At 39.8% G+C, this 16,722-nt stretch overlaps 1 protein-coding gene across 2 annotated transcripts; it reads right to left on the reverse strand.

Moving 5' to 3' along the window:
• Positions 1-2,333: 2,333 nt before the first annotated feature.
• On the reverse strand, positions 2,334-10,622 carry FGG (fibrinogen gamma chain). Of its 2 annotated transcripts, XM_045019141.1 has the most exons (10): positions 10,458-10,621; positions 10,312-10,356; positions 9,606-9,789; positions 9,410-9,503; positions 6,917-7,047; positions 5,986-6,119; positions 5,676-5,860; positions 4,455-4,735; positions 2,957-3,129; positions 2,334-2,576 (listed from the first exon to the last, which is right to left on the reverse strand). In XM_045019141.1, exons 1-10 carry the CDS (start codon positions 10,524-10,526, stop codon positions 2,562-2,564), a joined length of 1,311 nt encoding a protein of 436 aa, XP_044875076.1. In that variant the 5' UTR covers positions 10,527-10,621; the 3' UTR covers positions 2,334-2,561. The 2 variants fall into 2 exon arrangements, with proteins under 2 accessions (XP_044875076.1, XP_044875075.1); XM_045019140.1 differs by having other exon boundaries at positions 2,549-3,129; positions 10,458-10,622.
• Between the last annotated feature and the right edge of the window lie 6,100 nt (positions 10,623-16,722).

Consider the following 16,722-nt stretch of genomic DNA (forward strand, 5'->3'; position numbering starts at 1 on the left):
GCTTCACCATCCTCCTAGTGAAAAAGATTTTCCTAATATCCAACCTCAACCTCCCCCACTGCAACTTGAGACCATTACTCCTTGTTCTGTCATCTGCTACCTCTGAGAACAGTCTAATCCATTCTCTTTGGAATCCCCTTTCAGCTAGTTGAAAGCAGCTATCAAATCCCCCCTCATTCTTCTCTTCTGCAGACTAAACAATCCCAATTCCCTCAGCCTCTCCTCATAAGTCATGTGCTCCAGCCTCCTAATCATTTTTGTTGCCCTCAGCTGGACTCTTTCCAATTTTTCCACATCCTGGCATGGGGCCCAAAACTGGACACAGTACTCCAGATGAGGCCTCACCAATGTCGAATAGAGGGCAATGATCACGTCCCTCGATCTGCTGACAATGCCCCTACTTATACAGCCCAAACTGCAGTTAGCCTTCTTGGCAACAAGGGCACACTGTTGACTCATAACCAGCTTCTCGTCCACTGTAACCTCTAGGTCCTTTTCTTCAACACTGCTGCCTAGCCATTCAGTCCCTAGTCTGTAGCAGTGCATGGGATTCTTCCGTCCTAAGTGCAGGACTCTGCACTTGTCCTTGTTGAACCTCATCAGATTTCTTTTGGCCCAATCCTCTAATTTGTCTAGGTCCCTCTGTATCCCATCCCTACCCTCCAGCATATCTACCACTCCTCCCAGTTTAGTGTCATCTGCAAACTTTCTGAGTGTGCCGTCCACACCATCCTCCAGATCATTAATGAAGATATTGAACAAAACCGGCCCCAGAACCGATCCTTGGGGCTCTCCACTTGATACTGGCTGCCAACTAGACAGAGCCATTGATCACTACCCATTGAGCCCGAAGATCTAGCCAGCTTTCTATCCACCTTATAGTCCATTCATCCAGCCCATACTCCTTTAACTTGCTGGCAAGAATACTGTGGGAGACTGTATCAAAAGCTTTGCTAAAGGAATTACACGTCCACTGCTTTCCCCTCATCTACAGAGCCAGTTATTTTGTCATAGAAGGCAATTAGGTTAGTCAGGTATGACTTGCCCATGGTGAATCTATGCTGACTGTTCCTGATCACTTTCCTCTCCTCTAAGTGCTTCAGAATTGATTCCTTGAGGACCTGCTCCATGATTTTTCCAGGGACTGAGGTGAGGCTGACTGGCCTGTAGTTCCCTGGATCCTCCTTCTTCCCTTTTTTAAAGATGGGCACTACATTAGCCTTGTTCCAGTCATCCAGGACCTCCCCTGATCGCCATGAGTTTTCAAAGATAATGGCCAATGGCTCTGCAATCACATCTGCCAACTGCTTTAGCACCCTCGGATGCAGCACATCTGGCCCCATGGACTTGTTCTCGTCTAGCTTTTCTAAATAGCCCTGAACTACTTCTTTCTCCACAGAGGGCTGGTCACCTCCTCCCCGTGCTGTGCTGCCCAGTGCAGCAGTCTGGGAGCTGACCTTGTTCGTGAAGACAGAAGCAAAAAAAGCATTGAGTACATTAGCTTTTTCCACATCCTTTGTCACTAGGTTGCCTCCCTCATTCAGTAACGGGCCCACACTTTCCTTGACTTTCTTCTTGTTGCTAACATGACATGCTAACAATGTGACCAAGGGCAGAATGAGACAAACTCTACTCCCATGTCCAAAATATAATAATAATTAGCTCTTATATAGCACTTTTTATCCACAGATCTCCAAGTGCTTTACAAAGGACATCAGTATCATTATCCCCATTTCACAGATAAGAAACTGAGGCACAGAGCGATGAAGTGACTTGCCCAAGGTCACCCAGCAGATCTTTGACAGAGCCAGGAATAGAACCCAATGTAAGTCCCAGTTCACTATGCTAGCCACTAGATCACACGGATACCCCGTACAATATGAGGGAATGCAAGAAAGATACTCCTCAAACTACAGTTTACCATGACAAAAAAATCTCATTAAAAACAATGAGGAAAAACTGGGCTTGACTCAGGGAGAAGGGAGATGTTATCATGTTTTACAGCAATCTGTCACCAGATAAGGAATGGACAGTAATAACAAGGACCCAGGGGATCACAAACACCATGTGTAACCAAATCCTGGGTGGGCTCTACCTGCCTCTGACAGGTACCTGAGGAGTTAAAAATGTGTTAAGGCAGTATTATGAGGAATCCATAACAATGTGAGAAAAACAGTTAATGGTTTGCATGTGGCTTGCCTCTAAATGAATAACAGGAAAGTACCAGTGTATAAACTTGGGATGGGTGAACTGGAACAGATTTTTACGACAACTTCTGTAATTGTTTTGATTTGTTTACATGCCACTGGATCATTAATGACAAATTTTATGTGTTCTTTGTAATCAAATTTTATTGAAAGTGCATACAGAAAAATAACCCCACACAGAGCAGACACAGTAACTTGCTCACGCAGAAAGGCTTGGGCATTTAATGATTTTGTTTTAATAGTGAGCATCAATTAACAGCCAGAGCTGAACTGAAGAAGTTTAGATGAAGTCAGTGTCCCAGAGGTAAAAGATTTTGTTTTCCTGTCTAGATAAATCTTTGTTAAACTGTCTCTTTAAATGTCTCCAACCTACAACAGAAGAAAAAAAGAAAGTATTATAATATTCTTCACCAAAGGATGAACTATGTATGGTTACAATGGTATGTTTATGGTGGTCATGCATATTTAGACTAGTTGAATTTCAAAAGGAACAGTGCTCAAAATATATAAAGGCAAAGAGTCATTTCTGATGACAAGACCATATCCCTTTATTTGTCAGTCAGCTGAAATAAAAATTGTACAAATATACTAACATAAAAGTAAAAATGGTTTTCTGAGAAAATGCTGCATAGTGATAACTTTTATAGGCTATACTGGAATGCCAAGTGGAGCTATAAATATACTATTGTTAGAACTGATAACTGCTGTCTATTATCTTTCTAAATATCTCCTCGGACATCTGATCCAACCTTTTTGGAGCCACCTAAGTTGTGCTGCTGTCCATCTCCTATTGAAAGTCTGTTGAATGGGATGACTTTCATTGTAGTTTTCTTCATGGAATACCACCGAGAACGCCAGGTTGCCCAGATAATCCCATTGTCGTATCCAGATGGACCAACCTCTCTTGCTGTGTAAGTGCCACCTAAAATATAAATTGTAGCAGAATATATAATTGTTTGTAAAATAATGTATATGCATATGCACGTCTGTAGTAATGAAATCTCTGTGCAAAACTATACTTATCGTGCACCACTGACTGCCTCTACCTACTAATCTATCTCTCCCAGGATTTATTCTAACATTTCAAATCTCTGAGCAGCTTCAAACTGCTGTCACTGTAAAAAAATATCAGCCCACCAGAAGAATGTTTCCTTCTCCTCTCCAAATATAGATTTCCCCTCAAATTACACTGGTTTTAGGTATAGACAGCCAATATTCAGTCCTATATGAATGACAGGTTTAAGGTCTGAAATCCCAAGATCAACCATGAATCCATGATGGTATGTGTTGCATTGCAGGCGTATATGAACAAAGCTTTTTAGTTAGTTTGATTGGCAGCAAAGTTTTTTATTTTTCTCTAGCATACATTTTTATACTCTTGAAGCAGGCAAGCAAGCAGTTGCTAATTGGTTAACAAAATTAACACAGCCGCAGCTGTAACCCCATAGGGTAATTATTATCCTAACACCTGTTTGACTTATTATCCTATTTACAATTAGCTGGCCGCTTAAGGCCAGCCCTTTACACACAGTTCCCAGCGTAATCGGCTCGTTCCAGAAGCCTAAACAATCTCAGCATTTCACATTCCATTTCCAACAGGTATGGAGTGGAATAAAGGTTTTATTGGTACTTGATGGACATGATCTCCATAACTCCTTCATGGCTACATGATTTATGAGTAATGTAGCCATCCCAAACTTATACTGATAAACTCTTTCTACTACATCATATCATCATGTATATATCCCAAACACACTGCTATTGCAGATTCCCTCTCCTCTTCTCCCTTTGAACAAACTTCTGTACTATCAAGTCTGTTTCTCTCCTGAATTCCCTATCTCTCACCCTTTTTTCCTTATCTTTCCGCCTTGCCTTGGGTTTTTTTGCCTGTCCTCCTGCAATGGGATTATGATTGGGACTCTGTTGCTGGAGACAATACTTTTGTAACCACAAAGCAAAAGGGAGAAACTTCTTGTCTTTGCCTCTAGCAGCAGTGGAAGACAGCACCTGTGCTTTAGCTCTTGCATGCAATGCTTCCCCCCAGGCTCAGCAGAAGCTACCTGGAGTAACATATAAGGGCCAGGAGAGTATCAATTTGTGCTGATCAGCTCTGAAGTATAAGGAATGGGATGGCCAAAAATAAACAAACAGCTAAAATCTACACAATTTTTTTCTCCATCACTAGAATTTGTTGTAAAGCCATGAAGTTATTTTTTATATGAAGTAGGTACCCAAAGCATGTATTACCTTGATAATATTTGCCATTGAGGTTAGCAGCATGACATCTATTCATCCACCATCCTGCTCCATCCTGTTCAGCACAATTGCCATCAAATTTATCATTGTCATTGTCATAGGTACTGAACTGCATGCCATTATGGGATGTAAAAAATTTGTCACTGGGATCATCTCCAAAATCAAAACCATCAAGGGCATCCTCAGCTTCACCACCAGGAACAAAATAGGCATAGGTCAGTCGGTACTTGTCTGCTTCAGATCCCACTTTGAACACAGCATAGTCTGCAGTACTATTAAAAAAATAATGGTGAATTTGTGTACACTGGATTCCCCAAACATACACAATTAGACTATAAATGACAGCATTTTAGAGTCAGTTCCTGTGTCACTCTATGTCTAATTAGAAGACATTTCTAATATCTAATTAGATATTTCCTTGCCGGATTATAAAATGTCACTTTAATGAATCATAATGAACCCTTCTATACCCCCCGCCCCAACTTTAGGTAGTCAAAGACAGGTAAACTGGGTCATCTCAGTGGCCTTAGAGTAGTGCTTTGCGATGGCTTTCCGGAGATCTGAGTTAGCTAGATAATCACAGTCTCCCATTGTCCATGCTGGAATGAAATGGGGATGGTGAGAGCAAATTGCTCCTGGAAGGAGAAAAAGGTTGCGCCACTCAACACCTGTCTCTTTATATGGAATAGCAAAGTATGACAACAACAGGTTCTGAATGGAACCTCATCTAATTTCCAGCAGTTAGAATGATGAGTTATCAAATGGGATGCCAAGGGTGTCATAGCAGGCTAACCCGGGGAAAAAGTAAAACGTCTTAAATGCTCCACATAGGTTGTGAAGAAACTGTGAAAGGAAAAAACAGAAACATTCTACAGAGTAAATTATATTTTCCAAGAAAGATGCCAGCATGGAGCTTTCATGAGCATATGCTGCTTCCTTTTTTATCACAAAGTTGCAGGTAGTGAGAGAAAATTCAACTGCAAATATATTTATGGTTTTATAAACTGATAGAGAAGGTAGTTTGATACAAATAGGTTAATGACTCTGCATTATCCATTCTTCTGAAAGTTGTACAAACTGATCTGGTAGTGGAGACAGGTGTCTGATATCTGGTAGTAGAGACAGATATCTGTGGCTGTACCAAAAAAATCAGTACACACGACAGGTGTGTATTTTAAGTTGACTTTTTTAGAAGGCTCATTAGTGAAATACCTTTTTTTATTCTCCCAGTCTTCCAGTTCTATCCTTAAGGCATATGGAATAGTAGACTGAGTGGTTATTAAATGAATCTTTTCATTTCCCAGCCAGTACTCTGACTGGTCATCTGGTGACAGGTGTCCAAATCCTTCTTTGTACTGAACCCAGTTTTTCTTGAAGTCCACGCTCCCATCAAGTCTCTGGTGGCGGATTAAGAAAGAAAGAACGAAAGAAAGAAAGTCAACCAAAGCAACATGTGCCCATGTAAATGAAATACTGTTATATAATCAGAATTATTTATGACCTGAATTTACAAATTACATACTCTCTGGAACACTGTCCATCCATTGCCAAATGTGTCAATCTCACAATAGACTAGGAACTGCTGCTTAGCTTTTACAGGTTTGATGAAGTAAAGACCACTGTGTCTGGCACCTTTATTTGCAATGTCTTGACAATCTGCAATAAACAAACACCATTGTTTGTATTTTGGCTACAGTCTCATCTTGTTTTAAAAGTGGTTTTAAACGTATCTGATCATTTTCTAGTACAGTGCAACATACACAGTATGTATAGTAATTACTATGGCAAAGTTATCTCTGTAGGCTAGGTCTTCATCACACAGGAAGTCCTATTGAAGTTAACAGGACTTGTACAAGGATGAGCAGGATTTTGCTATTAGTAAATATCTAGGTAGCATAACTTGAATGTAAAATACAATAATTTTATTTGTTTCTGCAGTCATAAAAAGGGCATTTTTAGGTCTAATGTATTAGATTAATTATTTCTGTGTGGCTGAGCAGAAATATTATACTATAGTATCCTTTCTGTTCTTATAAATCCAGAAAAGCACTTGCCTGGTCTATGGACTACAGTAAAGATAGGGTTTACTGGGATAGTCAAATCTTGGCTAACCATGCCCAAATGCGAAAATAAGATTTGTCCCATAACATCCTATATGCAGAACACCTGTCTAGTATTTCTGTTGAATGAAGCACTAGCCAACAACAAACATAAAAATAGCAGTAACAAAATGTAAATATGGAAAAGCATTCTTTATATTGGTCATGATGCTGAGTCCCTTATTCCCATGGGTAATTCTTAGAGAAATCAATGGTTCATGTGATTAAGAATAACTCCTGTAAGGAAGTTTTGCAGGATCACCCATTTAAGTACTCAGATGGCCCTCACCACTATATTGTCGACAGATAACACTTAAGAATTCATCTAAGCCACACAATAAGCATTTCATGTACCTCTTCCAGTTGTTTCCAGTATTTGGACTGTGTCTCTGCATGGCTCCTGACATTGTGACGCAAGCTGATTAGCCTTCTGTTTTAGTTGTGAAATCTTGTTAGTGTTTAACGTCAACATATCTGTCAGTTGCCTAGAGATAAAAACATAAAAATTACACGTTATGCCAGTTTTTCTTAATGAGAACAATACATATTTCCCTGAAATATGCCTTACATATCTAATATACTAATCTAAAATGTGTTGCTTTATTTAATGAGACAATGTAAATCATTTTGGGCTACAGTGTGGTATTTAGCCTCAGCCCTACACTGTGGGGTAGTACAGAGCTGCCCCATCCCCATACAAGCATTTGGGCATTCTGCCTTATAGAGCTAACCATTTGTACTGGGAGGACAATAATTTGCTACAATCAGAGTCTGGGTGGTGCACAAGAAAGTTCTACCTACTCCTCTTCTCTATCTGCCCCCTGTATTGCAAGTTGCTTTTGAGTGGGAGCAACTTGGTAGCAGTTTTTGCACTCTCCTGAGAGCAAATACTACTGTTCTGGGTAGCCCATAAGAAGGCTGTACAAGGCGGATAGTCTTCCTCTGCACTCTCATTTTCACTATGCTGTTGCATAAAGGCCAGCCACATTCCAGCCCTTTGTAAATACCTATTAGGGCTTCCATGTATATACACGTTTTCCAGAATTTTGGCTTTGATGCAATGTTTATTACATGTATCCAGATCTGAAACTGAATTTACGTGCCCATTCCAGGTCTTATCCCTTCACTGCCTCCCTGTTGTTTGAATGTCTTTTGCCTTGTCAATCCTTCAACATACTGAGCACTCTGGCTCTAATCAAACAAAGTGCTAATATGCATGCTCAATTTTGAGCAGCCCATTGTCTGATTCAGGAAAGCACTGAAGCACATGCTTAACTTGCATCCGACAAAGTGGGTATTCACCCATGAAAGCTCATGCTCCAATACATTTGTTAGTCTATAAGGTGCCACAGGACTCTTTGATGCTTAACTGGGACATGCTTTACTTGGACCAATATCTCTTTACCCAGTAAAGCCCATTCCTGCAGTCAGTGCATGGACAAAGCTCTATGGGATTTTTTCTTTTGTGAGAATTGCAGGTCTGAGTTCTGGAGGTAAAGTATATAGCAGGGGTCGGCAATCTTTCAGAAGTGCTGTGCCGAGTCTTCATTTATTCACTGCAATTTAAGGTTTCGGATGCCAGTAATACATTTTAATGTTTTTAGAAGGTCTCTTTCTATAAGTCTATAATATATAACTAAGCTATTGTTGTATGTAAAGTAAATAAGGTTTTTAAAACGTTTAAGAAGCTTCATTTAAAATTAAATTAAAATGCAGAGCCCTCTGGACTGGTGACCAGGACCCAGGCAGTGTGAGTGCCACTGAAAATCAGCTCACGTGCTGCCTTCAGCACGCATGCCATAGGTTGCCTACCCCTGGTATATAGTAAGGTACAAGAAAGTACAATAGAAACCTGATTTCTATGAAGGTGTGGAGGACTCTTGAAACCTTCATAAAGCTGGGCATTCATAAAATTATGAGAACTTGAAATAACATGAAAAAATAACAGGAGTCTGCATCCATGGCCCTACATATTATGAAAATTAACTATTGCATATTTGTTTTAAAAAGAGTGAATACATTTGAGAGCAATTCATTCTAATATTACATAGAGTATATTAATTAAAAAAAAATAAAAACCTAAATCTAATATGAAAATTAAAATCTGTCATCAGTGGGTGGTTAAATAAAAAATGCTCTCAGACCAGGTGATGCAAAGGTATTTAAGATAAAATATAGTTATATTAATTCTAAATGTCAAAAACTCAGAATTACTGTATATTAACCAATTATGAGTGATTCCTGGCATAATGTTATCATAGGAGTGACTTTGGCATTTAAAGTTAAATAGTACAATTACAATTTATAAATAATAATTCATTATTAAAATTTAGATAAGTTAAATATGTTTTCAAATATATAGAACAGTATAGACTTAAGATGAACACCTTTGAGTTTAATAGTTATTCTGGATTCGCTCCAATGAAACAGAGAGCAGAATTTGGTTCATGATGTGTGTTCAGCAAAACCAATAAAAAAGTATCAACTGGCTAAACAAATCTTTGGTAAGATCCAGTTTTATGTTACTAAAATCTCTGAAGTCTAAGAATAATGAATGGAAAAATTTTGAACAATTACTTAAACAAAAATACTGATTGAAGAAAAAAAAAAAGAATGGCTAAACTTTGCCATGTTCTCACAGCCTGATCCTGTATTCCAGCGGGAGATGTGGGTATTCAAGAAATGCAGGTTCAGATCCTAATTATGCACTTATCAGTGAAAAGACACCAAAATGGTCTTTATATGCAGAAATGAAGTGCTGTGAAAAAACTTCAGTTGTAGCTGGTAAAATAAAATAAAGGAACAGATCTGCATAGTAAGACAATATCAAAAGTGAAAAATACCTACTGTATAGTATTTTCATGTTCCATAATAGTGTTTTCATATCTGATAATTTCATCAATTATTTTCCTGTTTTTTTGAGTAAAACCATCGATCACATCTGTAGAACAGGTACAATATATTAATGCAATTACATGTAAAAGTAAGAAAACTAAATTAATGTGTATTTTTCTCAGTTTTGTAATTGTCTTTATGTTCTCACTTGGCAGAGTCAGTTTCTCTGGGGGGCTGAGGATTCGGATTTGGCGGATCAACTGTTCTGTTACAACGGAAGAGTTAGTGATCTGCTGCAAGAGATTTTCAAGGACCTGCAGCTCCTTATCCACATCAGGGTGGTATTTATTCAAGAAGTCTGCAATGCCGCATGTAGTTGGGCAATAGCTACCCTAAAGGGAAAAGAATAATTAAACATAATAAAATAATAATAATAATAATAATAATAAATTAAATAATAAAGGGCAAGTCCAGGTTCTACAGTGAGGCAAAAGAGATGGTCACTCAGGGCAGGAAAATATTAAGGGCAGCCCAAAGTTCAATTAGGATTTATGTAGGTAACTGTGGACAGGTAGGACTGGGCATTTGCTACTGTGCCTGCAGAATCAGAATTTGTAGAGACAGTCCTGGTAATGCATATTGTTATTAAATATTAAAAATAACAACGTATGTTATTGATAATAGTATACTTTAGAATAATACACGGTACTATTAATGGAATTTACAGTACATATTAGAACAATGAATGCTGTTATTAAGAGTGAACCGTAAAGCATAATATTACATTTAATAACAGTAGATATTGAAAATAACAATGCATGTTAAAACAAAATAATAATGAATGTTAATTATAAGTGGAACAATATTTTATTCAGCTCCTTAATTTAGAAGAAAGGAATCACACATCTACTTACAAATCGTTCATCTAAGATGCAGCAGTTTTCTCTGGTAGCAATATACTGAAAGGGGAAAACAACATTATTTTTTAGTTATTGTTCTCCTTATGGTATTTTGGGGGCATTGCAATTTTTTACTAGTCCATTTGTACAGTTTCACTTACTGCCATGCAAGCTGAAAAGAGTAAGGACAGGAGATGCGCAGTAGCCCAGCTGTGTAACTTTGGCACCATGGTGTCTACACGAAAGGGTGCTTCCAGCTAGTGTCTGCTTCCAGCTAGTGTCTGAGAGATTCAGCTGTACGGGCTGCTGGAATCTGCCCTGACTCCCCTGCACTTCACAGCAGCAGTTTAAGGGAGCTGGCTGAACCTGGAGGCGGGCACCGTGATGCAATGTGTAGGGGTGGGACAGCGGTGCAGGGACAACTTCTCAGTGCCTTTGTCCTGGATTCCCAGAATTTGCACTGAAGCTCCTGCTCCTCCCATTTTTAGCAGCAGTTTCCAACTCACCCACACTATGTCCTTTGCAGCCAGGGCAGTGTTAGGATCTGGAGAAACCTAAGGGGGGGGCATGGAGCAATCGCTTCCAGTAACACTGGAGTAATAAAACTAACATATGATTCTGGACAATGTTGGAATGGTGCCTGAGATGAGCCTCAGTTGTTTAGTTCAAGGAGAAGCCCCAGTTACTCTCAGGGACAAAATGTAAGAGGCACAGGTTATTCAATAAGGACAGGCTGCTATTTTTCAAGCAGCCACAGATTCCATTCTGGGGAATTGTGTGTGTCAGCCGTAGGATCAAAGTATTTTCCTTTCAAGTCACCACTGGTTCAGAACCCATGCTTTGAAAAGCACATTGCTCCTGTAAGCAAGATTGCACACTCTTCGCGGCAAGGACTGTCTTGTATGTTATGTTTGTACTGTGCCTTGCCCAATAGGGCTAGAGAAAGGACAGTCTTGTGATTCAACTATTGAACAAGGACTCTAGGCTCCATTCCCAGCTCTGCTACAGATTTCAGGCTAGGTCTACAAAGCTCTTAGGTGTTCCAATCTTCAGCACTGCAGGGCCTCCTTTTAGGTGCCCTGCCCCCCTAGTGGAATTCACAGCCCCAGACTAGGTATCCAGAATCCCTATACAATGCATGGGGAAAGATTGGTGCTTACAGAAGGAATCCTCAAAAGACTGCAATTTAGCAGGGTGCCACCTAAGCTAACCAGTGGGCAATGCCAGCGGAAGGTAGTTAGTGCTCAACTCCAAGCCGAACAGAATTGCCCATCTCTGCTTGGGATTCACAGGATTGTGCCCTCTCCTGGAGTTAGGCACTGAAGCCAGGTCAGCCCTTTCTCATGAAAAGCCACAGAAAGAATGAACCTCTCAATGGCCAATAGCTGACCGGTTCAGGCACTCGCCTAGGAGACCTGTTTTCAATATTCATAGGAGTAAGGACATGACCTTGGTCTCCCACATCCCAGGTGAGTGCCCTAGCTATTGGGTAGTCTGGGACACACACTCACACCAGGCAGCCCCAAAAATTCGCAGTCAGGTTGCCCTCAGCTGTCTTTTGTGTGAGGCCTGTTTGGGCCCCACAGATGAGACAGGCAGGGGCACGTCTAATTTAAGACTCTTGCCAGGGCTTAGGTGTGAGCTAACGCATGGAGTGGCTTGGGGGTGTTGGTGGTTTTGTACATGCCCACCAGCAGAAACGTAGATGCCCATGGGGTCTTTACTGGTGGAAATTCAGGCACCTACAGAGTTTAGGCACTTCCAGGAAGTGGTGGCATCTGAGCAGGGATTTTGAACTCTTGATGTTGCTTAAATGTTAGACCTAGGCACCTAACATGGCAGGGAGGTTCCTAAGTCCTTTGTTGATCTACCCCTTCCTGTATAACCAGCGGCAAGTCATTTTACTGCTCTGTGCCTCAGTTTTCTGTCTGTAAAATAGGGATAATAATATAGCTATCTCACATTCTTTGCTTATCTCTTCTATTAGGATTGTAAATCTTATGCTAGAAGGACTGTCTCTCACTATGTTTTTGTACAATGCTTAGCATTCTGGTGCCTCTAGGTGCAATTAGTAATTGACTAGTTGATGAGAGGCAATGTGGCCCATTCAGCTGGCACTTAGGAGTCCTGGGTTCTATATCTAGCTCTGCTACTGGCCTACTATGTGACCTTGGGCAACTCATTTCACCTCTCTGCACCTCAGTAAAATGGGAATAATGACATTTATCTTCTTTGAGACATGCTTTGAGATCTATAGACAAATTATGCTAGACAGTGACAAGAGTAAGGGAGGTGTTATTTATTCTGTGCAGAAGTTTCAGGGTTCAGAAAAAATGTTGAGTCTAGATTGGTGATGATAACTACTAGCACCCCTTGGGGTAAAGGTATTATTTCCATAATATATAGCTTGAAAATGGTTTTGAGGGTAATGCAATAATTCTTAATGAAGTAATTATCCTCTGCTACCCTTACTAAGGAACCATCCACTGGTAAGAGTTTGACTGTCATAGATAATTGGCAAGTTGGGGTCTGCACATGATATTACAAGAACTAGCACAGAATATTTGGGAACCAAATTTATGGTGTGTTGCTTGTATTACACAACAGAGATATTATTAGGTCTATAGAGTTAAAGAGTATGGAGCGAATAACTGGCTCATCTGCATAATGATTGTCAGGTATCTGTTTCATTTTTAAATGTTGCCATTTTTTATTCCCAACTAGCACCTAGTTTACTTCTCAACAGGAGCTGCAGGTTTTACATCTCATGAAATATACATTCTTCCTGTGCTTCGCAACTGTTTATGTGGTCATGATCTGGCCGAATGGGAGTTTGGTGCCTAAATATGGTTGAGGATCTGGATCTAATCTATTGTATCTCCCCTTCCTACACTCTCCTTCTGAGCTTTCACTTGGCATAAACCTGGAAATTATTTATTCCTGGCTTTCTGCTGGCTCCAAACCTGAAAATGAGACGTGTTCTTAGCATAAAGGATGTATGGTGTTTTATTACCTCCCTAAAGTGACACTTTCTTTGTGTTACTTATGCCCCAGCAGAGTTAATCCATTTATAAATTGAAACTTCTCTTAGAGAATGGATTATTCATGTTTTTGGAGATCTATTTGTGCTCTACTATGTGTCCAATTTAACTTGCATATATTGATTTTTTGAGCAATTTTACCTTTCCTGTGGTTTATTTACTGATTTGCCAAAAAATGATGAATGATTAATGTAATGCAGACAGAAGGAAGATTTCTTAAATTCAGTTTGCTTTTTCCATGGAGTTTATTTTTTGAGCAGATAGCAAAGGTGAATCAGTATTTAGTTAAAAGGGGATTGCTAATCTAGTTCAAAAGCTGAGTAGAATACTTATTAATCAGATAAGGTGATGGAATTTGGGTACATTTGTTATGCAAACACAGCTTTAATTCATTCGTGAGGCTTTTTTTGTGCGAGTGTTTTGTCAAAGGATCATTGGAAAGCTATCCAGCACTTTCCTGTTATTGGTGACAAATCCTTATGTTCAGAAAAACAAAATAAAATCATGAAATGTGTCTGTGATTGTGAAATAGTTGCTTATATCTAGGACATTATTTTAATTTATTTTGTGAAAAATTAAACTAGCTTCTACTTATCTATCTCTCTTAGATTTTTTATATAGCATTTATCGCTGTGGTATCTAATCATTGCTGCACTGATCACATTGCCTATTGTTGTAGCATCCTACCAAACATAAAAGCAAATGCATGGGCACACAATGTGCAGAAGCAGTATTATTTTATAACAACATTTTGGGGTAGATTCTGATCTGATACTCATGTAAATCCAGACTAAATGCACTCAGATTAAATCAATGGAGTTATTTCAGAGTTACATTGTTGTAATGGATACCAGAATCTGGCCCTTTGATTGGCAAACCTTGCCTCTGACCCCACAACCACTCACCAACATATATGATTCCTGCTTGAAGCACAAATCATCTGTACTAATAAGGGTGCATAATTCCCAAGTCAAAGATACTACATGAGAAAACTGGATACCTGTGTGGACTGGAAATAGGGACAAGAAATAAAGATGATTTTAAAAATTAATTGACTGTCATTTTAAATACTGCATAATAGCAAAGCTGAGTCAGTGTACTACAGACCTATTTATTTGAACTGTTACTTCATTTATAAATAGCTATACAAAAGTGAAAATGAAAAAAAGTTTCCTGAGTCACTTCACCAATGTACACTTTCTGTTTCAATATGTAAATCAGGGGAAAGCAGTAAAAAGGAACATTTCCTTGCCAATTCAATAGTCCAGTCCCTGCCTGCTGCCACATGCTTCCTGAAATAAAATATGTGAAATATTTGTGAATCAGCATGGCTTCGTGGGTGATATCAAATATTAGTGAGAAAGAGTAATAAGAAACTGTTCCCTCCCTTTATGTTACAAATAGACATTGACTGCATGGCATGTGTGCCCTTCCATTCAAACTCAGATTCGAAATTTATGTCTGAAATAAAAATTTTAAAAGTGTGAAATTTCTTAGCTTAATGCCATTGGACAGCTTCTGTTTGGGCAATTTTTAAAGAGTTTATAATATATTTAGCTGCATATACCTGTTATAAAAATTACCAGTTAAAGATATTTTCAAATATTTTAAGACTGTGTACACACACACACACACACACACACACACACACACACTGAAATCAAGGATCAGAGCGTAAGGGTTGTATCACCATCTGTGGAAGCAAATCTCAGTGCCATTAACAGGAATTCCATCATGAACTAATCATAAATATCATCACACTCTTCAAGATCCATGGGTTCTACGCATGCTTATCACATGTGGTGTACCTCCTCCAGTACTGTAAGTGTCTCAATAACAACTATGTGGGCGAAGCCAGACAATCACTACTTAATTGAATGCACTCTTGCAGAAAAGTTATAAAAGACAAAAACACCATATAACATGTGGGAACACTTTTCACAAAACGATCGTTCCATATTTGACCTCAGTGCTCATTCTTAAAGAAACCTGAATAACACCTTCACAACACAACCCTGGGAGCTTAAACTCATAACTTTGCTAGACACTTACAATCATGGTCTTAATAAAGACACTGGATTTATTGGTTTATACAACAATCTGTAACTCACTAAATCACCTATTTTTGTCTCATGACTGCAGAGGTGTTACCAGACCACACTTCACCTTGAATGGTCCCTTACAACAGGGGGTTTTAACCTTTTTCTTTCTGAGCCCCCCCCCCCCCCCGAACATGCTATAAAAACTCCACAGCCCACCTGTGTCACAATAACTGGTTTTCTGCATATAAAAGCCAGGGCTGGCATTAGGGGGTAGCAAGCAGGGCAATTGCCTGGGGCCTCATGCCACAGGAGCCCCCGCAAAGCTACATTGCTCAGGCTTCAGCTTCCGCCTTGGGTGGGGGAGCTCAGGGCCCAGGCTTCAACCCCATGCAGCAGGGCTTTGGCTTTCTGGCCTGGGCCTCACCAAGTCTAATTCTGGCCCTGCTTGGTGGTCCTCCAGCGGGCCTTGGGCCCCTGGTTGAGAACCACTGCCTTAAAATGTGTGTTAACTACTTATGGTAAACAATCTGTTCCAGTTTGTATTTAGTTGTGATGCTGAGTATGTTTCCCAGACATGAAGAAAAGCTCCGTGTAAGCTTGAAAGCTTGTCTCTCTCACGGACAGATGTTGGTCCAATAAAAGATAGTGCCCTATACACCTTGTCCATCATGAACTAAGGACAGTACAGGCACGGGTTGTTTTAATTTTTGTTTGAGAAGAGCAAACAAGTAGAAAGTGTAGGTGTATCTCTGCCCTAGGACAGCACAGCTTACACAGCAAAAGCACTGCCAGTTTAGACAATTCTGTGTATGTGGATCCGCCTGTGGGCAGTGTTCCCGTATCCGTTCTCTGATAAATACATTTACAGTTTAAACAAGGCAGAGTCTGTCTCCAATCCATATATTTATTTCAATGTCTATTTATATCTAAAAAAATGATAATCTTTTTATTTAGAGTGCTGCAGCAGACTTAACACTAAGCTGTTGCCTGTCTGAGATAGCTTCTGCATCTTCTCCCTGGGGGAAGAGGATGGAAGGATCCATGCAGCAGCTCCTATGACCCTGAGCCCCTTCTAGTCTCTGCTCTCATATTCAACCACTGCATACTGACACACAGAAAACCACCCTGGGTCTGAGCTCCATGATGTGCATGGGTGTGCCCCTGAGTGTTGACCCCCAAAAACATTGCTCCCCTTTGGCAGTGCAACCACATCAATTATGTTATCAAGGATGGAATCCTCTGCAGCCAGAAAGGTAGGAGTGATTTGCTCCTAACTCAGTTTCACCTGTGCAATGCCCCCTGAAGTCAACTAAAGTCAGCGAAGTTGCCCTGGTGTAAGTCAG

This window comes from Mauremys mutica, chromosome 5 (genome assembly GCF_020497125.1).
Source record: "Mauremys mutica isolate MM-2020 ecotype Southern chromosome 5, ASM2049712v1, whole genome shotgun sequence".
Lineage (NCBI taxonomy): Eukaryota > Metazoa > Chordata > Testudines > Geoemydidae > Mauremys > Mauremys mutica.